Source organism: Cervus elaphus, chromosome 26 (assembly GCF_910594005.1).
Source record: "Cervus elaphus chromosome 26, mCerEla1.1, whole genome shotgun sequence".
Taxonomy (NCBI): domain Eukaryota; kingdom Metazoa; phylum Chordata; class Mammalia; order Artiodactyla; family Cervidae; genus Cervus; species Cervus elaphus.
In genome coordinates, this window is record NC_057840.1 from 37,429,275 (window position 1) to 37,457,161 (window position 27,887).

The 27,887-nt window shown below is 40.9% G+C and overlaps 1 protein-coding gene across 5 annotated transcripts in view; it reads right to left on the bottom strand.

The window, feature by feature from the left end:
• IPCEF1 (interaction protein for cytohesin exchange factors 1) overlaps positions 1-27,887 on the bottom strand; it is a 200,158-nt gene that overhangs the window by 62,430 nt on the left and 109,841 nt on the right. For 2 of the 5 annotated variants that reach the window (XM_043888012.1, XM_043888013.1), the window contains 3 exons: positions 24,848-24,900; positions 10,068-10,104; positions 9,282-9,451 (listed from right to left, as the gene is read on the bottom strand). In XM_043888012.1, the coding sequence (XP_043743947.1) occupies positions 9,282-9,451; positions 10,068-10,104; positions 24,848-24,880 (240 nt within the window). In that variant the 5' untranslated portion in view covers positions 24,881-24,900. Of the gene's footprint in view, positions 1-9,281; positions 9,452-10,065; positions 10,108-24,847; positions 24,901-27,887 lie in introns of all 5 variants that reach the window. The other 3 variants (XM_043888010.1, XM_043888011.1, XM_043888014.1) reach the window with 3 other exon arrangements.

Below are 27,887 nucleotides of genomic sequence, written 5' to 3' on the forward strand. Positions count from 1 at the left end.
TGCCTGATGAACTATGGATGGAGGATTGTGACATTGTACAGGAGACAGGGATAAAGACTATCCCCATGGAAAAGAAATGCAAAAAAGCAAAATGGCTGTCTGAGAAGCCCTTACAAATAGCTGTGAAAAGAAGAAAAGTGAAAAGAAAAGGAGAAAAGGAAAGATATTCCCATTTGAATGCAGAGTTCCAAAAAGTAGCAAGGAGAGATAAGAAAGCCTTCCTCAGTGATCAATGTAAAGAAATAGAGGAAAACAACAGAATGGGAAAGACTAGAGATCTCTTCAGGAAAATTAGAGATACCAAGGGAACATTTCATGCAAAGATGGGTTCAATAAAGGACAGAAATGGTATGGACCTAACAGAAGCAGAAGATATTAAGAAGAGGTGGCAAGAATGCACAGAAGAACTGTACAAAAAAGATCTTCACGACCCAGATAATCACGATGGTGTGACCACTCCACCTAGAGCCAGACATAACTGAATATGAAGTCTAGTGGGCCTTAGAAAGCATCACTACGAACAAAGCTAGTGGAGATGATGGAATTTCAGTTGAGCTATTTCAAATCCTAAAAGATGATGCTGTGAAAGTGCTGCACTCAATATGCCAGCAAATTTGGAAAACTTAGCAGTGCCCACAGGACTGGAAAAGGTCAGTTTTCATTCCAATCCCAAAGAAAGGCAATGCCAAAGAATGCTCAAACTACCGCACAATTGCACTCATCTCACACACTAGTAAAGTAATACTCAAAATTCTCCAAGCCAGGCTTCAGCAATATGTGAACTGTGAACCTCCAGATGTTCCAGGTGGTTTTAGAAAAAGCAGAGGATCCCGAGATCAAATTACCAACATCCTCTGGATCATGGAAAAAGCAAGAGAATTCCAGAAAAACATCTATTTCTGCTTTATTGACTATGCCAAAGTCTTTGACTGTGTATATCACAATAAACTGTGGAAAATTCTGAAAGAGATGGGAATACCAGACCACCTGACCTGCCTCTTGAGAAACCTATATGCAGGTCAGGAAGCAACAGTTAGAACTGGGCATGGAACAACAGACTGGTTCCAAATAGGAAAAGGAGTACATCAAGGCTGTATATTGTCACCCTGCTTATTTAACTTATATGCAGAGTACATCATGAGAAACACTGGGCTGGAAGAAGCACAAGCTGGAATCAAGACTGCCGAGAGAAATATCAATAACCTCAGATATGCAGATGACACCACCCTTATGGCAGAAAGTGAAGAGGAACTAAAGAGCCTCTTGATGAAAGTGAAAGAGGAGAGTGAAAAAGTTGTCTTAAAGCTCAACATTCAGAAAACTAAGATCATGTCATTCGGTCCCATCACTTCATGGAAAATAGATGGGGAAACAGTGGAAGCAGTGTCAGACTTTATTTTGGGGGGCTCCAAAATCACTGCAGATGGTGATTGCAGCCATGAAATAAAAAGACGCTTACTCCTTGGAAGGAAAGTTATGACCAACCTAGATAGCATATTAAAAAGCAGAGACATTACTTTGCCAACAAAGGTCCGTCTAGTCAAGGCTATGATTTTTCCAGTAGTCATGTATGGATGTGAGAGTTGGACTATAAAGAAGGCTGAGCACCAACGAATTGATGCTTTTGAACTCTGGTATTGGAGAAGACTGTTGAGAGTCCCTTGAACTGCAAGAAAATCCAACCAGTCCATCCTAAAGGAGATAAGTCCTAGGTGTTCATTGAGAGGACTGATGCTGAAGCTGAAACTCCAGTACTTTGGCCACCTCATGCGAAGAGTTGACCCATTGGAAAAGACCCTGATGCTGGGAGGGATTGGGGGTAGGAGGAGAAGGGGACGACAGAGGATGAGATGGCTGGATGGCATCACCGACTTGATGGGCATGAGTTTGAGTAAACTCCGGGAGTTGGTGATGGACAGGGAGGCCTGGCGTGCTGCGATTCATAGGGTCGCAAAGAGTCGGACATGACTGAGCAACTGAACTGAACTTAACTGAGTGTGTTAATGGGTTTCCCAGGTAGTTAACTGGGTAAAGAAATGGCCTACAATGCAGGAGATGCCAGAGACATGGGCTCGACTCCTGGGTGGGGAAGATCCCCCGGAGGAGGGCATGGCAACCCACTCCAGTATTCCTGCCTGGAGAATCCCATGGACAGAGGAGCCTGGCGGGCTACAGTCCATGGGGTCACAGAGTCAGACCCGACTGAAGCGACTGGGCACGGCACAGCACGTAGCCCCTGTATTACTGTTCAGATGGTATTTTCACACGCCAATTTCATGAGGTCATCTTCAGACTCAAGAATCTGCAGTGGCTCCCTACTGCCTACTGACCAAACCCACATTCCTACCATGTGCATGTCACTGATCCTCGCTCACCTCTAAACGGGGAGGTCATGTAGCTTGACTTTAGTACCGGTAGATCTTGCTCCGAATTCCAGTCCTGCCACTTACCCCTTAACCAGGTTTGAGCAAGTTACTTAAATTCCCTGAGCTGCAATAAACGCCTTGAAAAATGGGAATAATAAACTCTGTCTTGCCGAGGTTTATGAGAATTCAGTATAATGCCTAACACAACGGGTTGGCACAGTTCATTTATATTTTCATTCCTTTGTTCACATTAGTCCCCGGACTGGAATGCCGACCCTCTTACCCTCTGTCCTTAAAAAATAAAAAATAATAAAAACTGTCTTCCAAGGCTGATCTTAAGAAAGTCTTCATGGACTTTCTTCAAAGACTTCTCCATGAAGACTTTCTAAATTCACTGCAATCCACAGGAATAATCCTTTTTTGTTGGTGAAAATTGTGTTTATCCAGTAAAGAAGGCTGGCCTCTTTGACCACGGAAATCACACAGCTTTGGAAAACAATGAGATAAGGAAAAACACACCTTCCTAGACAGAAAGGGAAAAGAATCTTCCAGGAATAAAAGTTGCTTGGCAGAACTCTCCCACATTCAACCCAAAATATTTCTCTTTACCCCAAATGTTATAGAATTCATCTATATTGCTCACTCTTAGAGCCATTTTCTTCACCAATTTTTCCTTGATCATGTCATTTACATAGGTCTTTTTGTGTCCACAAGTCTGTAAGCTCTTAATAGAGTGAAGAATCGCAGTCTCTCATTTATTTCTAATTCTACATTTATAACATCTACATCTACTAGTTAGCCCAAATTATTTTTAAGTCCTCAATATTTACTGATGGGAGGATATGTAAATGGGTGGGTAGGTGGATGAATGGAAGGATAGATGATAAACTTTTCATGTTTGGCTCATTTAGACAGAGAATTTTAATATCTGTTATCTGTAATTAATATTAAACTGTGCTTTGTAATTAAAGCCTAAATTGTTTAGGCAATGCCTCCAAGTTTTATACTAACCTAATTTTATGTTCCCTTGATGAATTTTGATAGCTCACATATGCCTTTAGATAAAGTAAGAAGATACACCACCAAGATGATTAAATGCTCAGTGAGTAGAAACGTTTAAGAACCTCACTGCTTTTAAGTGGATTATATAACAAAATAATATATATAATATTTACCATATGATCAGGCTTCCCTGGTGGCTCAGATGGTAAAGTGTCTGCCTACAATGCAGGAGACCCGGGTTCGATCCCAGGGTTGGGGAAGATCCTCTGGAGAAGGAAGTGGCAACCCACTCCAGTACTCTTGCCTGGAAAATCCCATGGACGGAGGAGCCTGGTAGACTACAGTCTATGGGGTCGCAAAGAGTCGGGCACGACTGAGTGACTTCACTTTCACCACATGATCAGTCTTGGGTATAAATAAAATCCACAACATATTTCTCAAGGAACTATGCAAACTTTTAATGAAGAATTCTTAGAAAAGAAAAATAAGTTATAGCAAAAGGGGAAATCTAAAAGCTGAAAAAAATATAAGATACTTTTCACCGATGAGTAATCACATCTTAAGGACCTATCCTGTCACTATGTCATAGCAACACGCCTGAAAGAAAACAATAATTCAAAATTTTGTCTCTCCTCCTCCAGAGAGAAGACACTGATCCCAAACATCAGTCTTCAGATGTGCCTGGAATCCAGGTGGAGGGGACTCCCTGGGAAGCCTTCCTTCTCTCTTTCAACATTTCTGCCCCAACCTGGTGATCTGGATCAATAAACCCTTGTTTTCAGCCAGAGGCCACAGTTAGAAAGAGTCTAATAAAATAAACTCTAGGAAGATGTTAGCAAAATGGGAGCAAGCAGCTATGTGGGACCTATTTGGGACCACGGAACTCTTCTAGCAAATCTCAAATTGGATCTTGTCCTGTATTATTAAGAACAGACTTGACTAGATATGACTATTTTATTTTTAATAGAGGTAATTTTACTGGAAAATTATTTTCCATCAAAAGCCACCTTTACTCACCAGCCCATTTCTCAAAACCCCCACGGGTAAGGTAAATGCTGGTGATTCCTAAATATTGTTTATTTATAAAACCAACAAATACAACATGAGTGCCTGTTAAGTGTCAGACACTGCCTAAGGTGCTAAAGATATACTCAGTCTTGCTCTACAGAGATTATTATCCGTTATGGAAAACAGCAAGATCTACAAGATGTACGGGCTTCCCTGGTGGCTCAGACTGTAAAGAATCCGACTGCAATATGGGAGACCAGGCTTCAATCCCTGGGTGGGGGAGATCCCCTGGAGGAGGGCATGGCAACCCACTCCAGTATTCTTGCCTGGAGAATTCCATGGACAAAGGAGCCTGGCAGGCTACAGTCCACAGGGTCACACGGAGTTGGGCATGACTGAGCGACTAAACACACACAAGATGTACAAAAGAGGAAGATAAGTGTAATTAGTATTAAGTATAGGCTGCCATGGGCATAGAAGAGGGGGCCTAATCTGGGTCAGAGGAAAGGTAAGGACATTAAGGGGATCAGCTATTCAACCTAAAATTTGACTTAGGAGGAGGAGTAAGCTTGATGGGATTGAGTGGGAGAAAGACTTTAGGGGGTGAAGACAAAGAGTTATCTGAGCCAATAAACAGCATATGCAAAGGCTTAAAGAGAGAGCTGGCATACATGCCATTAATAAAGAATTAAAATTAGTTCTGCAGTTGCAGCTTGGGTGGCAATATAGAGGGTGGGGAGAGTAAGACAGATATAGGCCAGGAGATTATCAGGAGCCAGGAAATGAACTGGTACTTTAGGGGCAAGGAAAAGCACTTGTATGGATTTCAATCCAGGATTTTAAACAGCCTGGATTTTTAAGGCTGTTCAACTTGAATATGGTTTTGTAAAACATGGCATAAATTCTTGTGTGCAGCATGAGATTCTATGCACATAAGATGGGGTGTGAAAAGCGATAGATGAATGTCTGGACTTGACCTTTCTCAAGAAAATCTGTGTAGCATTTTTTAAAGCAGCAAAGAGTGATGGAAGAAGGAAGTACACCATGTGTCGGTTACTAGGTAACGACAATAACAAAACCCTGAGAGAGGTGAGAGTGCTGTCTCCTCAGGTTGTCAGGGACCAAGAGCGACAAGCAGAGGGATGCCACGACATCAGCTGGACTTGCACATAAGCCCAGCCTCACATTTCACCTCTAGAGTTGCTCTTTCTGAGCCCCACTGAAGGCAGACAATAGCGGGGTGGAACCACATGGGACCAAGCTTATCCTGGACCCGGCATGGAATCAGGTTGGCATAGGACAGCAGCCTAGGGCTGAGAAGTCTAAGGGGCTTAAGGGGATCTGTTTTACCCCCATTAGGACTTGGATCACCTGGAGAATGTGTGTGAGTTCCCTGAGTCTCAGCCTTCTCCCAACATTCAAAACGTGGTGACAACTGCTACTTCAGAGGGTATTTTGGAGGAGTTTTTAAAAAAAGCATGTAGGAAAGATACTTCGACTCTCCCTTGGCATTTGGCAGGCCTTTGATAAGAGGAGGCTCTGGCTATGAAACTATCAGCTTCGTTACCGTAAAAAAAAGAATGGGGAACAGGGAAGGTAGAAGAAAAAGAAGTTCCTTCATACGGCATAGATGCCTTGGGAGCTACTTTATTGAGTCTGAATTCCTGGAGTGGCTTAAAGTAAATAAATGTTCTCAGCCTGAGGGAATGTGTCTGACTCTTACTTCACAGTTGATATTCACACGGATGGCAGGACTATGACTCTTAATTAAGTATTCACTGAGTAGCCTTTTTTCCCCCAAACAAACATATAATTAAGATGTCAGGGTGTATGTGTGTGTGTGTGTGTGTGTATGTGTGTGTGTAGAGATGACTCCTCTATAATACAGAAGCATAGAATTAGGGAGCTGAAAGGGTTGTTCTGTTATATACCACTAGCTGAATAGGATAATTCTCTGGCCAGATAACAATAAGTTATCTCCATTCAATGTTGCTAATCTATTTCTACTCAAATCCATGATTTGCTCCCTGAGTGTTGCTTTATGTGTTTGTATGGCAGCAACTGAGGACAGGGGCGCTCGAGGGGGTTTGATGGTCCCCCTTTTCCTCCTTCTCATCAAGTCTCCATCAACAGTGCTGTTCCCTATGGAAGCATGAGATTCCTAATGCCCAAAATAGGTAATTCATTGCTCCCTTAAGAGAAATAAGCCAAATGAACTGATGAGGCCAAATAAGCCAACTCTGTAACTATGTGTGGTTCAGAGGGGATTCAATTCTATGAAGATAGGAACAGCACCCAGAACACATTTGAGGAAAAATGCAATTGAATGAGGAAATTAATGCCAGGCTTATTTCTGAGCTTTTTTACTTCCCACAGATGTGCTCTGCTCCATCAACACCCAATGCTCCCAACAGTCTCAGAAAATTCCTAAAGAGCTATTAAAAAGTAAATTAGTAAGCCGTCTCATTTCATAAAAGAGGCAGACTATAACTTGCCACAACTAGCCAAAAGAAAAAGCCTAAAATATTATAAATGAGAAGGAGAAGGTTATATTAACCCTAATTTATTAACCTTCATAAGAAGGAAGTTGTATTATTGACAATGGCCAAGATACAGAAACAATCCAAATGTTCATCAATGGATGAGTGGATTAAAAGGATGTGAGCATGCTTCAGTCCATGGGGTCACAAAGAGTTGGACACAATTAAGCGACTGAACTCAATTGACTGAGATATGTAAATAATAGAACATTATTCAGCTATGACAGGCTTCCCTGGTGGCTTAGATGATAAAGAATCTGCCTGTAATGCAAGAGACTTGGGCTCAATCCCTGGGTCAGGAAGATCCCCTGGAGGAGGGAATGGCAATGCACTCCAGTATTCTTGCCTGGAGAATCCCATGGACAGAGGAGCCTGGCAGACTGCAGTCCATGGGGTCACAATGAACCACTAACACACACACACATTCAGCTATAAAAATAACGAAATTCTGCCACTTGCGACAACATGGATGGACCTTGAAGGCACTATGCTAAGTGAAATAAATTAGACAAAGATGAATGCTGTATGCTCTCACTTTTATGTAGAATCTTTAAAAAAGAAAGAAACAAACCCAAGCTCAGAGATACAGATAACAGGTTGGTGGCTGTCCGAGGTGGAGATTGAGGGGTGAGCAAAAGGGGTGAAGATAATAAAAGTACAAAATGTTAGTTATAAGGTAAATAAATCATAGGGATGTAATGCACAATACTGTGACTATAGTAAATAATACTGTATTGCATATTTGAAAGTTTATAATAAACAAATCTTAAACTTTCTCATTAAAAAAATTAAAAGAAGAAAGCTGTATTCGTTTAGGAAAAAAACCCTTAGGATAGAAGGTTGAGAGCCCAGCCCAAGGTTGCCCTAATTGAAATAAAACCATTCCATGCTAGATGAGATGAGGAATGTATCCAGGAGAGGAGAACAAAAGAGAGACCAAGGAGACAGTGGAGGATGACATATTCTGCAAGGTGGTTCTTACTTGTGAACCTCCCTAATCTTTGATAAAATTGCTAAAACTCAAAAATATATATTTTTGTAAAACTCAGTGGAGAATTTTGTACCAGGTTTTGGGTGAAACCAAAGCAATAAACTTGGGAGCAGGAGACAGGGTGGGGGGCGTACAGAGAGAAGCACAAGAGAGGGAGCTGATTCCAGGGCACTGGGGTTGGATTTGAGTCCAATTTAACCAGATCCTTACAGGACAGGTGCCTTGGGTCATGTGGATACACAAGCTTTCGATTAGTGGCCAGTGAAAGTAAATTTCTCAGCTGAAAATTTCACCTTCAAACTACACAGGGCACTTATTTTACATTTATAAAGTTATTTGCCCTAAAGCTCTGTTGCTTGAGAGATGGGCATACACAAGACGTTTTAAAAGAATGGCATCACATAAAAAGAACTGTTCTGGCTTGTGGTCAATTTTTAAATGATTTCCCCTTAATAGATTAAAGGACATCCATTGCTGACCTTCACTCGACAGAAATGGGAAACAAGCTCTCCTGAGATCAGCAATTGGCTACTTGGGGTTAGTGGAGAGGGTTCTTTTTTGAAAGATCTCTGGTCAATATTCAACAACATCATTGTTTTCAGGATGCCTCAAGTCAGGAAAGATCAGCACACATTTTTTTAAAATTTTGATCATCACACATTTTAACAATAACTTTATTTCCAGCCCTTTCCAACAGAAAACTCGCCTGCAAAACAGATCTCAAAAGTACACTGCCTGTTACAGGATAAATTAGGCAAGTTTCTTATCAAGACTTGTCCAAGGATCATTAGTTTAAAGCCATCAGTGTACACGCCAAAAAACAAGAGATGACAGTCACCAACACAATGTCGGCACGCAGGTTAGAGATTCCAAAACCAACCCCTGCACACACACACCTCCCAATAGAGGAGGTCAGAGGAAAAGAAAATAATGAAGCAGGAGAAATGGAAACAGCTTCAGTGGACAGAATCAGTTTATACCCTCAACTTTTCTTAAAGTTGAGACCCTTTTTTCAGTAGAGATCTTAGCTAAGTCAAGTGTCCATAGCACAGGTTGTTCATGGAAATCCTGAAATGATTAGCATCTCTCATGGAAAAGTAACATTAACAGGCCCCAAAATCCTTCTTTAAGACAGGTATACATTGGGATGCTCCCCTCCAACCAAACATCAGTCAAGCCCAATGGTTTTCTCCTCCAATTACAACAGAAAAACCTACATATCCACAGAAGCAGTTTCTAGAGCTTATTGGTTTATTTGCTCTATTCCAAGTCCCAGAACTTGAAATGATCTTTCTCATAGGGACCACCTGCTCCATCATGATCTCTGACCCACCCTTTGTTGAAGAGGGAAGAGGAGGAAGACAGTGGACTCACCAGCTGATTGCAGTACCAGTACAGCGACGACCCCTTCAGGACCACCCAGAACTTTTTCCATTTGTTGCCTAGGAAAGTTCCTTTCTCTTTTTTCTTATAGAGCCACCCTTGGCAGTCAGCATGTCCCAGGTCTTTACACGATATCCTCCTTCGACTCATGCTGAAAAAACCTGCAAATGAGTACATGAAAAAGTAGGTAACGTCGTATCCTGATTTATAAGACAGAGTGAAAGGGAACTGTACGCTGTTTACCTTCAGGAAGTTGGACTTTTGTACCAAGATTTATGCAAAGTGAATGTGAAACATAAAGTATCGATTTTATTTTTAAACATTCATTTGGGGCTTAGAAGGGACATGATCAAAGAAACAGTGAGACACAGGCAGGTGTAAGTCTAAGAACATTCTTCAATCGAGTAAGTTGAAAACATGAAAATCATGATTCTGGCAGGCACATCACTGCACTAACCAGCTTGTTTCAACAATAATAGCAGTAGTTATGCAAGAGATGGAAAAGGGTTAATGCCCACCTAGAAACACAGCCACTTGCCGACTCAGTGCCAGTCTTTGTAAGCTCTATTGACATACCACGGGGGATTAATCCAAATGAACAGCAAGCCATCATTTCTTAAAATCGATCCAAAAACAAGAACCCCACATTAATCTGCCATCCACGTCCTGGTATTAGCATTAAGACAGACAAAAATCGGATCCCAAAGAAGACATCCAGGAGAACACGACACTCACACAAACACAAATAGGGGATAAAGAAACAAAAGATCTAATTACCTTGAGTTTTCTTTCTCTGCTTCTGACGCAAGGGAACCTGCTGGAAATGCAGGAAGGAGAGAAAGAGGAAATTTCTGATTGTGTTGTAACATTTGTAAAGAGAGATGGAGGGAGGAGGTGGCAGTGTTTATGAGCAGGATGGAAGCTAAAAAAAAAAAACTCTCCAAGCAGAGCTAAAGGGGCGCTTACTAGCTGAGGCACAAAATGTGCTAATTAGAATCAATAGGCATCTGACTGCACCTGAAAAAAAGACTGAACACAGCGTTTATCACCAATGTTTCCTGTTTCCACCCACAGTCACCTTTCGCACTACCACTTTAGTTACGACAGGATAGTGTTCTCTCAAGTTCTTAAAAACAATAAAAATATCTCCCCTTTTATTTTTTGTGAGAGAAGAAAAACTTGTAGCATGCTTCATTTTTGTGCCATTTCTAAAGAGCAGCAATTATTTAAATAAACCTGGAAGCCAAGCATTACAATCTCACACGACTACAGGTTTACATCAGACTACTAAATTCATGGTCCTGCTACCTCCACGGGGTTGCATGCAAACCACATGAATTAAACATCCCAGAAAAAGAAGTCCCACAACCTCTTTCGGTGAGGTGTAAGTACCTATCAACCCTCCTTATTGGGAGATTCTGATTTGCAGCCAGGTTTAATTCACATATTGTCTTATGGAAGATAAATTAATTACCAATTTCTATTTTATACTAGCTCTTCTAAGATTTAAATTAGAAAAAAAGATGCTATATCTGAAATACACACTTTTCACAGTACATTTTAAACAATTCATGTAAAATCATCAGACTATAAACAAAAATAGAAAAAAAAATGCTTTCAACTGGCTCTGTGTGTGTGTGTGATTTTTTTGCCTCCATGATATCTACGCTGAATTCAGTCAGGGTTAAATGACATAATCTTTTGAGTGGAGAATTTGAAAAAAAAATGTATATAATCGAAGAGGAGTTCTAAAAATTGATATGCAATCCTATTACAAGATCTTATAAAGTTATTCTAGATGCACCTGGCTAATATTCTCTGCATCTAACTACTGCTCTAATAATTATAATGGTTCTATTATATGTTTGAAGAGGGAATATGACCGAGTGGAAGTAAGATGGGATTTTTAAATTCAGAGACCTGAAATCAACTTACAGTTGTTATAATTAGTAGCTGTGTTAGCCAGGGAAAAGTCAGTTTAGCACTCAAAACCAACTTCCTTCATTTGTAAAATCAAGATATTTATAATTCCAATCGCATAAGTCTCATAAGTATTTAATATGATTGTATACAAAAATGCACTAAAAATTAAAAATTCTGTATGTATGCACTGTAATATTATATGATTATAGATATAAACAAATACTTCATATCTAATAACCAAAAATTTCCTAATAAGTTTTAGGATAGGTAGGATTTATATTTCTCTCAGATATATTTCTCTCAATATTTAACTTCAGTGATGAAGTTAAAGTGCCTTAAACTATATTTCCTGAGAAACCTCATACTGACTTTTTATTTTACAAATATTAGCATAAAATTTTAACCCTGAAGAAATAAATCATCCTTTTGAAAAATGAACTTGAGAAAGGCAATAACTGCCCTACATTTTAGGCAAGAGAAGACATGTTAGAGTCAAGATAGGCAACTAAAATTTAGGCACTTTTTAGCAAGTTCTAGTCATTTCCACTTCATAAGATAATCTCCCACACTGACCTGCATCCTGGTCTAAAATTCCCTCTATTCTCTCAAATGTTCTTTCTCCTGGGGTTTTTTCTATATGCAATTATCTGAGTTTAGCAAAGCCCATTAACAAAATATTTTAGCCCAAATATATTGTTTGGATAATGTATATTATTTGGATACCTAGAACTTAGCTGAGAACCAGGACTAAAAAAGAAGAAACTAAGTCACTTTAGACAGTGGGAACAATTTAAGAGCATCTGGGGTCCAGGAGACCCCAGGAAGCTCTCAAGACAAATTAAGAACCACAGGGGAGTAGGAAGAAAAGGGAATTGTAGGCACAGGCAGTCCTAGACCATTCTGGCCCATCTGAACAAGGTCAATCACATTAGCTTATACAAAAAGAACAGCTTAGAAAAGAAGAGAAAGTAGGAGAGGAGGCTGTAAGATCTGTGAAGGGAGGCAGCCCACATTCCATCCCTATCTCTCCTGACTGGGAGCAGGCGAATCTCCTCCATCCATCAATTTATGGGCTCCTAGGCTTAACAGGTGATGCTAGTGATAAAGGTATCTCTTGTCACCAATGCAGGAGACGAGACATAAGAGACATAGGTTCAATCCCTGGGTTGGGAAGATCCCCTGGAGGAGAAAATGGCAACTCGCTCCAGTATTCTTGCCTAGAAAATTGCATGGACAGAGGCGCCTAGTGGGCTACAGTCCATGGGGTTGCAAAGAGTCTAACACAACTCAAGCGATTCAGCACAGCACAGTTTGACAAGGTCTTTCCAGTTCTACCATACAAGCTGATGGCTGCTTCTGGAGAAAACCCTCTATCAAACTGCATGCTGTGTCTCTACTTGGCCCCAAAACAGGCCTCGGTCTATGCTAGATTCTTGCCTCTGGACTAACGAGAAGTGGGGCTCTAGGCTGGACAATACCTCAAGCAGGGGGAGCACCCAAAACTGAGAGGACTTTATTCAGACTTTTTTTTTTTTTTTTTTAAAAAAAAACGAGGGCAAGGAGTTTAGTCATTGAGTCAGCCCTACACCTCAGACAGAACTTTTCCTAGGGCAAATGATCATAAAATCTCTATAAGTGTTCAAACTTTCCCCCAACCAGAAGCAGAGCTGCATATTACAGGAATGATAAATTAGAGGGAATTGCATTTTCACTTGATCGACATGAACCTGAAACCTAAATTGATTTACATGAGAGAATGAAAACAATCTTGAGAACTTCAGTAAGTTTGAGATATGTCTAACTCCTCACAACAGGAAGTGGAACCCACGAACTCGTCAGTTTCAAAAAGATCTCACATGTGGTTTATTCCACTAGATGAGCAAGAAAAAGCCAAGCAAACAGTGAGCATTTTATGAAACCATTTTTTTTGATAGGGAATTATAACCATTATAGCAAATGTGTGTGTAAGTATGCTCAGTCATGTCCGACACTCTGTGACCCTATAGACGGCAGCCCACCAGGCTCCTCAGTCCATAGGATTTCCCCAGAGAAGACTGGAATGCGTTGCCATTTCCTGCTCCAGGTGATCTTCCTGACCCAGGGATTGAACCTGTATCTCTTCATAACAAATATCTGAAGCCTAACAAGGTATTTTTCTCACAAGATTTTCTTCCTATTGGGATATTAAAAGTAAAACTTAAAATTCTGAATTTGCACTAACTTGGCTCTAAAATTTGAGGACATTTTTCTTTTTAAATAAATATTTCCTTTTTATTGAAAAAGAATATTTTTCTTTTACTTTTTAGGGGGTGGGGTTTAAAAAAATTCACTTGGTTATTAATCACTCAAAAACACATGCTGTATAAATATACAAAGGAACCAGTGTAAAATATACAAATGGACCTCCTCTGATATTGAATGATGGTGTTCACATCCAAGTTAAGTGTAATTATTATACTGATTTCTAATTTATGCTTCCCTGGTGGCTCAGATGGTAAAAGCATCTGCCTACAATGCGGGAGACCCAGGTTCGATCCCTAGGTCGGGAAGATCCTCTGGAGAAGGAAATGGCCACCCACTCCAATATTCTTGCCTGGAGAATCCCATGGACAGAGGAGCCTTGTGGGCTACAGTCCATGGAGTCGCAAAGAGTCACACATGACTGAGCGACTTCACTTCACTAATTTATACAACAATTAAATCTTAAAGGTACAATTTGCCCGTGACATATTAAAATTCACCATAAAATAGTTTGTCATCACATCAAACTTCACAATGATCTCATCTTAAAATTGTACGGTGATATGCTATGACGGGTCCCGATTTGTGGCATTTTGCCAAGTTCCATGGTATAAAACCTCACAGCACTGTCAATTTTAAGCTACCAATACTTTAAGTGGCCAGCAGCCTGAGCCGAAGGACACAAAGAGCCTCAAAGCTCTAGGGTAGTATTAGTCACTCAGTCAGTCCGACTCTTTGTGACCCCACCGACGATAGCCCGCCAGGCTCCTCCATCCATGGGATCTTCCAGGCAAGAATACTGGAGTGGGTTGCCATTTCCTTCTCCATTAACCAAGCCACAAAAATTCCTAAATTTTTTTAGGGCCAAACCAGCTCCAGCTGATAAAGCCACTAGGGAGTTTCTCTACAAAACACCTTTGCCCCCCTCCCAAAAAAAATCACTCCTTTTTCCTGGAAAATTAAACTCAATTTTGTAAAGAGAAATTTCAAGCTTTAAATATTAAAATTTCACCTGTAAAAATACATGAAAAACTTGCTACTTTTTTTCAGAAGACTAGCTACCTTAGATATTACTAAGTTAATATGAAAAGAATCCCTCTGATAGTGAAAAAGGAAGATAGATAACTTTATAATAACAATAGACAATAATTGAAAACAATGATAACCAAGAAGCATAAACCTTATAGTTCCATAGTGTTTGCCATAGCCAGGGTGAGTCTTTTCATAAACACTTGGACTGAACTGTCACAACATTTACAGCTTAGATGTTATTATAATGCACATTTTACCGAGAAGAAAATTTTTTAATTAATTTTTATTAGAGTACAATCACTTTACAGTGTTGCATTAGTCTCTTGCCATATGGCAAAATGAATCAGTCACAGGTATATGTACGTCCCCTCTTTTTTAGATTTCCTTCCAACCATTTAGGTCGGAGGAGAAAACTGAAGTAAATCAAGGTTCAGTGTTTTGCCCAAAGTCACAAAAGGAAATGGTAAAATACATATATTTATTTCAAAGAATAAAATTCACAAAGTAGTAACCTTTAAGGTTATTTGCTTTGGTTGTTGATGTTATATAAAATAAGAGGACAGAAAAGCAGGGATTGGAGTTTGAAGGGAAGCTGGATACAATGGCACTTTCTAGATTGAAGAGAAATTGGAGAAATAAAAGAAGAACTAGTGAGAAGAAAAAGAAGGAGGGAGGGTGAGAAGGAGGAGGCTAGAAGGTGGAAAGTGAGGGAGAAACCTGTCAGGGAAAGAGTGTCTAGCTTAATCAGTGGAATAAAGGGCAACAATGTAGAGAACTGTGGTGTTGGAGAAGACTCTTGAGAGTCCCTTGGACTGCAAGGAGATCCAACCAGTTCATCCTTAAGGAGATCAGTCCTCAGTGTTCACTGGAAGGACCGATGCTGAAGCTGAAACCAATACTTTGACCACCTGATGCAAAGAGCTGACTCATGTGAAAAGACCCTGATACTGGGAAAGATTGAAGATGAGAGGAGAAGGGGATGACAGAGGATGAGATGGTTGGATGGCATCACCGACTCGATGGACATGAGTTTGAGTAATCTCCAGGAGTTGGTGATGGACAGGGAGGCCTGGCATGCTGCAGTCCATGGGGTCGCAAAGAGTCAGACACGACTGAGTCACTGAACTGAACTGATAGAGCACATGGCTTAAATAGAGAAATGACAACCCACTCCAGGATTGCCTGGAGAATCCTATGAACAGAGGAGCCTGGTGGGCTACAGTCCACAGGGTCGCACAGAGTCAAACACAACTGAAGCGACTTAACACAGTAGCATTTATAAATCTGTACATATATATCCATAGTAAACATATTGACTTTGATGTATGTAAGACACATGGGAAAATAGCATATATAGTATTTACAAGTCTAGAGATGTGGGAGAAGTCTGGAATAAAGACGTAAAATGAGAAATCATCAGTGTACAGAGAGTGGAAATCTTGAGTTTGGGTACGATCACTCAGATGTGTAGGATGTCAAAGGACTGAAGTCAAAATCCAAAGGAAGACCAAAGCGTTTACACAGAACTAACAGGAATGGAGACTATCAGGAGACAGAGCAGACCAGCAGAGGAAAAGAAGAAAATCAGGAGAGGGGTTGTCTCGGAAGTGAGGGAGAGACTGAAGGGAGAGGTGAGCCAAAACCATCAAACACTGACCGGTGTAAAAAGAGAAAGAAAAAATTACTAGAGACCTTGGCAAAACAGTGTCATCGTCGTGTCGGCTAGAAAACAAATTTCAGTGGGTTGGGGAGGAGTGGGAATTGAAGAAGTTAACAGAGCACTAAAGACTAGTCTCTCCAGAATCTTGACTGAAAAGAGGAGACATGATGGTAACAGGAGTCCTGGGGCCAAAAGACATTGTTACATGTGTTTTCAAAACCATGCTCCTGTGCTTATAATCTCTCCTGCAGTAAACTATAGATAAACACTTGTTCACTGATAGTGGGATGTTGAAACCGAAAAGCCATTTAACTACATGATATCAAAAGTCTCAGCTGTTCATATTCTAACTCATTGAGTACACATTTCTTACTTCCTTCTTTTCCTTCTTAGTTTTCACTTTATTTTTTAGGGAATGAAATATGAATACATGATATACAGCTTCCCCTTTCCATTTCCCTCTCATTCACCCCAGGTTACACTAAACTGAATGTGATATTTATCACTCCCATACAATTTTAGTATTTATAAGCAGCATTTAACAATACCATAAGCGATAAATAGCATTAAAGGAGGTGTTTAATTTTCAGTATTGTATTTTTGAGATTTTTTTTTCATGTTGAGATAAGTAGTTGTAATTCTAAGACAGCACTGCAGTCAATGAAAATTTCACAGTTTATTTATCCACTCACATGTTCAGTTCAGTTCAGTTCAGTTCAGTCGCTCAGTCATGTCCGACTCTTGGCGACCCCATGAACCGCAGCATGCCAGGCCTCCCTGTCCATCACCAACTCCCGGAGTCCACCCAAACCCATGTCCATTGAATCAGTGATGCCATCCAACCATCTCATCCTCCATTGTCCCCTTCTCCTCCTGCCCTCAATCTTTCCCAGCATCAGGGTCTTTTCAAATGAGTCAGCTCTTCACATCAGGTGGCCAAAGTACTGGAGTTTCAGCTTCAACATCAGTCCTCCAATGAACACCCAGGACTGATCTCCTTTAGGATGGGCTGGCTGGATCTCCTTGCAGTCCAAGGGACTCTCAAGAGTCTTCTCCAACACCACAGTTCAAAAGCATGAATTCTTTAGTGCTCAGCTTCCTTTATAGTCCAACTATCATATCCATACATGACTCACATATTAACCCACATTTAATATATAATTGTTCACTGCCACAACATTGTTGCAATTATCAACTTTGTATAACTTCCACTGTACAATTTAATACACATGGGCACATATGTCCATGGGCTAGAGTATTTACCTGAAAGTAGACTGCACGGTCATTGGAGAAGGCAGTGGCACCCCACTCCAGTATTCTTGCCTGGAAAATCCCATGGACAGAGGAGCCTGGTAGGCTGCAGTCCATGGGGTCACTAAGAGTCAGACACGACTGAGCGACTTCACTTTCACTTTTCACTTTCATGCATTGGAGAAGAAAATGGCAACCCACTCCAGTGTTCTTGCCTAGAGAATCCCAGGGATGGAGGAGCCTGTTGGACTTCCGTCTATGGGGTCGCACAGAGTCAGACACGACTGAAGCGACTTAGCAGCAGCAGCAGATTGCACAGTATGCATCCTTAATTTTTTGGATATCCCCCGGTTGCTCTCAAAGTGTCCTATTTACAATCCTTGCAATTAAGAAAGGGCTTCTCAGGTAGCACTAGTTGTAAAAAACCCACCTGCCGATGCAGAAGATGCAAGAGATGTGAGTTCGATTTCTGGGTTGAGAAGATTCCCTTGGAGAAGGGCATGGCAGCCCACTCCAGTATTCTTGTCTGGAGACCCCATGAACAGAGGAGTCTGGAAGGCTATGGTCCATAGGGTCGCAGAGTCAGATATGACTGAAGTGACTTAGTATGCATGCATGCGATGTATAAAACTTTTAATTCTCTACAACCTGGAATATGTTTTGGTCTTTTCTTTCAAAATTTCAGCCATCTTTCTACCCGTTCCTTTTTTTTTTCCTATCCCACTGTGTTTTGCTGTTAATTTCTTTGTCTTAATTTTTCATCTGTCTATCTCTCTGTGCCATGCATGTCCTGTACAGGTTTTTCAATTTACAAATACTCATTTAGAAAGTATCCAGTGTTGAATGTAAGTCATTAACTGAGCTTTCTATTTAAAAAATTATGTTTTCTTTTCTAATACCTCTTAATTTTTTCAAAACCCACTTGTGTTTTATACTTTTTCATTTGTGCCCACTTTCTTTCAAAATTATATAAAAGATTCTTTGAGTTTCACACTTAAAAAATTTTGTCAGAAAAAAAAATTTTGTTAGGCTTTGAAATTTTGCTTTTATGTAAAATAAAATTAGACTTACAATTTTTACTTCATAGTCTACCTTTCTTAGCATTTTTCAAGCCTGTTTTGGAACTTAAGTTTGCAGAGTTGTGCGGGGAAGGGTCTTCACTCACAATGTTCTCTTTCTCTCTCCGTTTCCCCTCTCGCTGCTCTCCTTTCCCCCATTATGCCCATGGCTCCCTCTTTATCAGTTGGAGGTTGCTGCCACTGGATGTGGAATGAGCTTTACCATCGCGTCACTGTAAGAATTGATTTCTATTATTTCCCAAAGATCTTCATGGTAGGTACTATGTTTACCTTCCTTTCCACAAAGGAGGAACTTCATCTTGGTGTGGTAAGTAACCTCCCCTCAGATCACATCGAGCTAGCAATAGAGCCAACACTAGACCTGGCCATTCAGATTCCTAAGTCTGTTGTTTAACTCAAGGCTACTCTACTTCTTCTGTCTTTTTTATTCCATGATGGTTTGCTGATGCCTCTCCTCTCCAATGGGTATGATAACTTATCTGTTCACAAATCTGAGTGGTAACACGTGCTGGTGACACAATCCATCCAGTGGTCCAAACCAGCACCTGTGGTTAATCTATATAGGCTTTTCTTCCATCCTACATAATTACTTAATCACTTCCTCTGTTAATGGTGCTTCTTAAAGTTTATCAAATTCCTTTATCCGCTCTATAGTTAAATGACAGCTCTGCTTAGATTGAATGATCGACCGCGACCATGTTCTTGAACACACCATGACTTCAAAATCTATCGCCTAGCCCGATGCCTAATGCACAGGGAGCACTCGATAAATATTTACCAAAAGGTTAACTGTGCCTTATGTCAACTTTTATTTCCTATAATGCCTTAATGATAGTGCCTGGTACAAGGGGAGATTTAACAAATATCTGGAAAGCCATCTAGTGTTTGATTACTCAGAGCTGAAAATACCTCCAAGAACATCAGCAGAGAAAAGCAACATCCAAGTTGCTCTGCATTTTTCTCCCCACAGAGAGCCACATACATAGGGAAAAGCTCCTGGGGTCAACTAACACTAAGTTTGAACCCACCTGGAGAGATGACCCCGGATGCCTCTTTAAAGGTAAAATGGACTTGTGCTGGACAAACCTCTTATTATTGTTTAGTCGCTAAATCATGTCCGACTCTTGCAACCTCATGGACTGTGGCCCACCAAGCTCCTCTGTCCATGGGCTTTCCTAGGCAAGAATACTGGAGTGGGTTGGTATTTCTTTTTCCAGGGGATCTTCCTGACCCAGGGATCGAACCCATATCTCCCGCATTGGCAGGCGGGTTCTTTACCACTGAGCCACCAGGGAAGCTCAGAACAACAGGAGACTGAAGCAGACAAATCTCTACTTCAAGCTAAAATACTCTGCCTGAAAAACCACAGTAGCTTTCTTCGGCATCCTGCTTTAACCATATCCTCCAAAGACAAAGAATCTGGAACCCAAGAAACAGGAATGCATGGGGTGGAGAAGAGGTGCTGGCAGGAGGGACACAAGTCCTCCAGAGGTAGCCAACAAGCCCCCACCCTGTCATCTGTTCCCCAGGCAGCTGTCCTCTGCTTCTCCACTCCACGTCCTACTTGGGACAGAAAATATGCACAGCAGCTTCCTACCTTCAAAGCAGCATTGGCCCTGCCAATTCAACACAGCGTTCTGTTGATGGAGCCGAAAAAGCAAGCGGCCAACATTTCAGCTCTTTCCGGTTGATCAAAAAGGTGGGAAAGAGATTCCTCGGTTCATTTCTGAATATTTCCACATCCCTGAGACACACGCCATGGGCACAGAGATGGAGTGGGGGGCAGGGCAGGTTCCCATGGGGCTGGAATCACGTGGCAGCTGTTCCCAGCACACAGAAGGACCAGGCAATACACGTTCTGTGAATGATGTATGCAGGGGGTTTTTTGTAAAGCACACACATCAAGGACCAGTTTGCTGTTAGATCATTGCACAGATGCAGTCCCAGCAACAGCAGAAAACCCAACGACCACAGTGCCGGAAGTAAGTGCCCATTCACACTGGGTGAGCTTGTCCTCATCAGCAGAAAGATTGAGCCAAGCAACTGTGATTTCTATGCAGAGATTTTCATTTCAGCAAAACGTTTTCACTTGGCATTTCTTTTTTCCAGGAGACATTTAGGGAAGGAAATTTATTTTAAACAATTTTTGAGAAAACACTGTCATAAAGTTTTGATCTAAGAGAACTGTGACATTTCTTCCCCACTACAGCAATCCCCGAAAGCGACTCTTGAAAGCTTTAGGTAAAAGAATTGTGTACAACGGTAAACGAGATATTGTGTCACATTCTCTCTGAGCCTTGTCATCCTTAAATTAAGGCTGCTTTCCTTCCTTAACTAAAATGCTGTTACTAAAATCTAAGAGTTTAGTAATCAAGCCTTTTTTTTTTTTTTTTGTAATCAAGCCTTTAAGACTCATATGCTAGTCGTTATTATTTATCTATTTATTTTAATGAGAAACGAAACATAAAAGAAAACAAAGCATACTGATTTAGTATATAATGCTGAATCACCACAGTATCATGCTGCTTGCTGTTGTTTAGTTGCTAAGTCATGTCTGACCCTTCTGTGACCCCAAGGACTGTAGCCCACCAGGCCCCCCGTCTATGGGATTTTTCGGGCAAGAATACTAAAGTGGGTTGCCATTTCCTTCTCCAGGTGATCTTCCCGACCCAGGATCGAACTCGAGTCTCATGTCTCCTGCATTGGTGTGTGGATCCTTTACCACTGAGCCACATGAAGAAGCACAGTATAAAGTACAGAAAGCCTTATAAGAACTACACAATGGATGTTTAACGATTGTACCAAATATAATTATAATGGTGGACATTTCCCCAAGGTCTCTGACCCAGATCCTAAAGGTGATTATGCCAGTGCTTTCTTTCAGCTCACAATATGGTAAATTATGATTTTTGTTTATTCACCCACCCTTTACTGCAAAGTCACTCATTGCCAAGGACCAGCAATTCAGTGGCAAGAAAGTTTTAACATAGCTTCCAGGGAAACAGAAAAGAACTGAGCAAGGATAACAAGGTCTGCACCCCATCACAGTGCTTACCTAGAACTGAGGAGTCAGGGCAGGCCCTCCAGATAAAGATAAAGATAAGAGGATGTGGTACAGAAATGCAGGTACAAGTCAGCAGGCATGGACCACAGAGGACGGGCAGGTTTGGGGGTGGAAACCATGTTCAGAGGGGCCGAGTCACATCATGAAGGGCCTTGCAAATTATGCTGGAAAGTACAAAGTTCATCGGAAAGCCAATGGAAGCCATTGAACAGATGGACAAAGATGAGTAGAAAAATCATATCTACGTGTAGGCAAATCCACCCTGGCTGTTGTTGGGCAGGTTGAGGTTAGTTGAGGGCTGGGGAGGAGACAAGGGCAGAGGCAAAGAGCCCAGTGAGCAGGGGGAGGGCAAGTGTTGTGAAGATGGGGAAATATTGGGCTGTTGTTACCTCTTCTGGGAAAACCCGAATAGGCTTTTTGGTCAACCCAACATTTAGGTGTTAAAACAGACAGAACTTAATGAGCTAATCCTTTTGATTCTGTGTGAAGCTTTAGCTTTGAAAATCCTGCTTCTTCCCTTCAGAGGAGAGAAAATCAGAGGCAAGAGAAGGATACTATCAGATAACAACAATTCAACAAAAAAAGAACAGTGCTTTTTTACTCTGCACATAATAAAATTTCAAATGCATAGAGTCTAGTTTCTGGAACTAGCACGATTTACCATACCACTTCAATGATACCTATCATGTCGGGATCAATAAAAGTCCCTTAGAAGTATCACCCTGTCCCCACCGGTGGTCGGCTCCTCCTCTAAGTACCCCAGCACCAAGCAGAGAGCTCAGCACACGCAGCTCAGTGCATATTAGTTTAGTGGAAATGCAGGGTAATTCGGGATGTCATTAGGTCAAATGTGTCAGGCCTACCAAAACTATCTAGCATAAAAATAGGTCTCTGGTGCTACATTTTATTTAGAGAACAAATGACAGCAGAAAATGGAACTAATTTTCTGAATGGAAAGCTAAAGGAGGGTAACCACTGAAAAGCAGCTGGAAGAAATGCTTGAGAGAGATATTAAGCGTTCCCAGCCAGACACTGATGGCTGTGAGATAAAAATAACAGGTAAACTGACACACACGGGGAGTGGAGCATGATGGCTCATGAAATGAGAAAGGCCCAAAAATAGTTCCCACCAAGAAGAACAGAATCCACTTGTGCCCAGAGCAAAAGGGGAAGCTGGTTACATATTACAGCGGTAATAGCCCTAGATTGGGAGTTCCAGGATGATACGTTAGTCCTTGGGTAATCAGATCTGCCATCTTTGTTCAAAAATCCAAGGCTATGTTTTTTTTTTTAAAAGACATGGAGATTCTGACTTGTTTCAACTCACCATTAAATCTCCAATTCTTACGTAGTACAGTGGCTGACACATAACAAACTCAGGAGAGGTAATCAGTGAACATTAAATGAATGTTTCAATGAATCAGTTTATTCATTTGAAATTCTTAGGTGCTCTCATTATCTTATTTTCCATTTCCTCTTAAACATATAGGATGAACTCCTTCCAGCTGGAAAATTACAGTTTTTTTTTTTCATCAGAATTAAACCCTGCATTACCTTTTTCAAAGATTCAACTGTCCTAATTCCTTCTTTTCATGCCATTTTCCCAAATAAGCACATACACATGCTTATAATCACATGCATTTTTTCTTTTTAAATTTCTCATAAACCTTGGCTACTCTAAACCTGAGTCTCCCTGATTCTGTCTTTACAGATCTGTGACCTCTGTGTGCTTTTGCCCTTGACCATAAGACCCTCCTTTAATATCCTGTACACACAGCTTTATAATCTAATCCTAACAAAAATTTTCCATTGCAGCCACATTCATTCTCTTAATTGTTCTTCCCTATCTTCACTGTGATTATTCATATTTCTATTATCAAACACATACCCATTCATGTGCAAAAAATCAGACTTCCCTCTTTCTGCAAGTTTTAGATAGTGAATTTCCTAGGTTGCATAAGTGACTATAATTTTCATTTTTAATTTTCTGCACCCTTGTCTCCCAAACTATCCACCATTTTTCATCATTAGCAAGGATTTCCTCAAGTAGAAGGAGCATCAAAACAAAAGTGCTCTTTGCCTTCTCTCTCTCTGGAATATGAAATTGTTATCAAGAAGAGAATTAATATGCTGTCCTGCTTTTTTAGTAAGGTGTCTTTTCCAGGAGCTGTCTAGTTCACTCAATTTCTCTATCATTATAATACAACCTGCCTTGACATCCATTTCTTAATGTGCATCAGGAAAATGTGTGGCAAGAAGTCTATACTATATTTTCTCAACACCCCACTTCTGCTTCTGCTTTTGGCTCTACTCCAAAAACTCTGTCCTATGCATTCATCATGAAGTCATTAGATTTGCCAAAAGATGCACACCACCCAATCCCACACTGCACTGCATCTTCTATTTGAAGTGTCATGTTACTTATACCAACTTCTCTATTTTCCCTGCATAATCAACCACTAAGGGGGCTTCCCAGGTGGCACTAGTGGTAAAGAATCTGCCTGCCAATTCAGAAGACACAAGAGATGAAGATTCGATCCCTGGGTCAGGAAGATCCCCTGGAGGAGGAAAAGGCAACCCACTCCAGTATTCTTGTCTGAAAAATTCCAAGGGCAGAGGAGTTTGGTGGGCTACAGTCTGTGCATCCCCTTCCATCTGAAGTATCATGTTACATCAACATCTCTACTTTCCCTGCATGAGTTTCCTCATCTAATAGAGGAAACTTGCTCAATTGCTCAATTATTTTAAAAGGAAGCTATAATTTGCACATAATAATTAGCAGAATTATTCCCAAAGAAGTTGCATGAGAGGCTACACTATACCAGAATTAATTGAAAATAGAGACAAATTTATGTACAGTATGTCAAAATCGTGGTTATGTTTCTTGATATTTAAACAGCTAGGGGTCTTAAACAAATGCTTGGTGATCATAAGAAACTTTCGAACTCTAACAAAGGGATCATTTAATTCTATTGTGTGTGTTAGTCACTTAGTCATGTCTGACTCTGCAACCCCATGGACTGTAGCACGCCAGGCTCCTCTGTCCATGGAATACTCCAGGCAAGAACACTGGAGTGGTTTGCCATTTCCTTCTCCAGGGGAATCTTCCCAACCACTGGACTGAACGCAGGTCTCCTGCATTGCAGGCAAATGCTTTACCATCTAAGCTGCTAGGGAAGCTCTTTCATTCCATTACGACTAATGAACTGGACAATAAGTAGCTAGTCAAACTTAAAATCAACCTAATTTTTTACTCATTCATCAAACTAATGATACTTAAAGTCTGAGTATTCCTAAGAATACTTACAAGCTCATTGCCATCAGTAGCCATGTATGACATCGGATTGGTAGAAACAAAAGCTAGAAGAGAAAAAACATCTTCAGTTAAATGTTGGAGTAAATCATTCTTAAAAAGTATATATCTTCTTGACAGGAAGAAAAGCACTTGTATTTTGATTGATGATTTCACAATAAAAGCAATTCATTACAAGGCCTTTTAATTCAGAATAAGCCAACTGTTAAAAACAGAGTTCATAAAATAAGCCAGAATTTTAATTGCACATGTGTCAGTATTTCTTTCAAGTCTACAGCAATATGTATTATATATATATTTTATCTACTTAATATTATACTATGGGCTTCCCTGGTGACTCAGCGATAAAGAATCCGCCTACAATGCAAGAGACACAAGTTCCATCCCTGGGTCAGGAAGTCCTCCGGGAGAAGGAAATGCAAACCTATTTCAGTATTCTTGTCTGGGAAATCCCAAGGACAGAGAAGCTGGCTACAGTCCATGGGGTGGCAAAGAGTCAGACATGACTGAGCAACTAAACAACAATATTGTATCATACATAAACATACATTTTTGAAAAGTGAAAATATTTTCATCTTAATGATGAAAAACATAATGTAAGATGTGGACATATCTGATCCATTACTATTGTTCTGATGGTATTAACTGAACAATTTCAAAAATGTAACCAATCCCTCAGCCTCAGAAATCTCAACTTTAATATGAAGATGAGCCCCCTTTGATGTATTGCACTTTGTAGTGGATTACCTGAGAAACAAGACACTCCGGTTTCAAGAAAAGAAGATGAAAACAAAAAGAAGAAAATCTCATATCCTCAGACTAAGAAAAAAAATCTCACATCTTCAAACTTTGATAAGCAACAAACTTGTTAAACATCCGCAAGCCGCTGAAACTCTCTGCAAAGCAAAGAGCCTTTCACCTCTTCCCACTGACAGATCCATACTCCATGTGACTTTATTTCTTATACAAATGGTTCCCAAATTCTGAAAAATGCATAGCCCTTCTTTATGTCAAAAATGCCATATTTATATTACATAGATATGAATAATACATTTATTTGTAAAATGCCAAAGATAAAAACCACAATAAAAAAAGACTGACCAATTTACTTAATTTTTAACTCACTTATTTTAAAAATACAGTAAAACATAAATGGAAAATCAAATCACAGGCTGGTGAAAACATTTGCAGTATTCATTTAATACATAAAAGTCACAGCATAAAGAGTTCTCTTATTCACCAATAAGAAAATAATAAATAGACTGGGAGATCAAGACGATGTAATAGAAGGATGTGGAGCTCACCTCCTCCCACAAATACATCAAAAATACATCTACATGTGGAACAGTTCTCACAGAATACCCACAGAATGCTGGTTGAAGATCTCATAGAACCAAAGCTGCAAGAAAGACCACCGGATAACTGGGTAGGATGAACAGACAAAAGAAAGAAGCTTGAGATGGACCTGAGCTATGAAAGCGTCTCTCACTCTGGGATCCCTCAACCAGATATGGAGTTTCAGGGACTTAGAGGAGGAAGCAGTGGCCAGCTTGCAGGATCAGGGCAGAGAGAAACGTGCCCAGAAGGTCCTGGCCACCTCACTTCACGCTCCAGCCGTAGATGCATCCCTGGTGGAGGGCATGGTGGGGGCTGAGGTACACGGGGCTGCAGCAGACAGACCCAGGGAGAAGATTTGGTTTGGATGCAGAGACAATTGCAAGGGCCTCAAGAATGGTCCCGGCCGCCGGAGGTGTGATCAGGACCAATGGGAACCCGATTTGTCAATGCACGTGCGAAGGGAGTGGCGTGCCCCCCCGCCCTGCCCCCGCCCAGAGCAGCTTCATCCTCAGCTTGCTCACAGAGGGTACAGCTTCACTACTGCAAGCTCTGGGCACACACAAGCACGTGTGGGTGGCCCACACGCAGGGTGGGGCTGAAATCTGAACTGATTCCTGGTGGGCGCGTGACTTTCACAGAAGATTCAGGCCACTGGCAGCTTCCCGAGCACCGCACCGGAAGGACTTCCAAGCTGACTTCCGGCTTTTCCCTTGCTGAGGTGGGGCAGAGGGCAGTTTCAGCGACAGCGTGCTTTGTGAGCACGCACAAGGGTGACAGGGAATATCACAGAGAGCATGTCCCAGTGGATCGCTCTGGCGGAAGAATACCCACGGGCTCCTTTACCAGCAAAAGTGCGCCAGTCCCGCCTACCTCACACCGCAGCTTTGAACCAGATCCGAGAGCTTCTACTCCAACATCTGGAGAACGGGCCCCGCCGTTGACAGAGCTATGACAACGGCAGAGCAAAGAGGAGACCCCTCCAACACCCAGTGCAGCCTCTGGTCACCACAACGTAACCTTCACCCCCTAAAAAGGGGTACTGGCTAGCACACCCCCAAAGAACGATGTGGCAAGTATCCATACCAAAAGCAGCTCTGGCATCAATTAGACTCATAGAGACTGTTCCCCACATAACAACAGCCCTTCAGGTCCTTCAACAACAACAGGTCCTTCAGGACCACAACAGATAACTGTTTCTCCTAAATTGAGTCACAGAAGTATAACTAAACTGAAGGAGCAGAGAAACTAATCACCAATAAAAGAACAAGAGAAATCGCCTGAAAGACCAAATAATTGAAACAGGCTTTTTCAGTTTACTAGACCCTGAGTTCAAAAAGGAAGTAATACAAATCCTGAGGAAATTAAGAAAGATTATTGCTAGAAATAGGGATCACTGTAACAAGGAACTAGAAACTATAAACAGGAGCCAGCTAAAATTAGACAACTCAATTGCCAAGATGAAAACTGAGCTAAAGCAATAAATAGCAAACTAAACAATACCAAACAAAAAAAAGTGACCTAGAAACCACCCAATCAGAAGAGAAAACAGATAGAAAAATGAAAAAAAAGAAGGCAACATATGAGACCTATGAGATAATATAAAGCATGCCAATCTACACATAATAAGGGTAACAGAAGGAAAAAAAAAAAAAAAGAGAAAAGGGAATCAAAAATGTATTTGAAGAAATTCACTTGA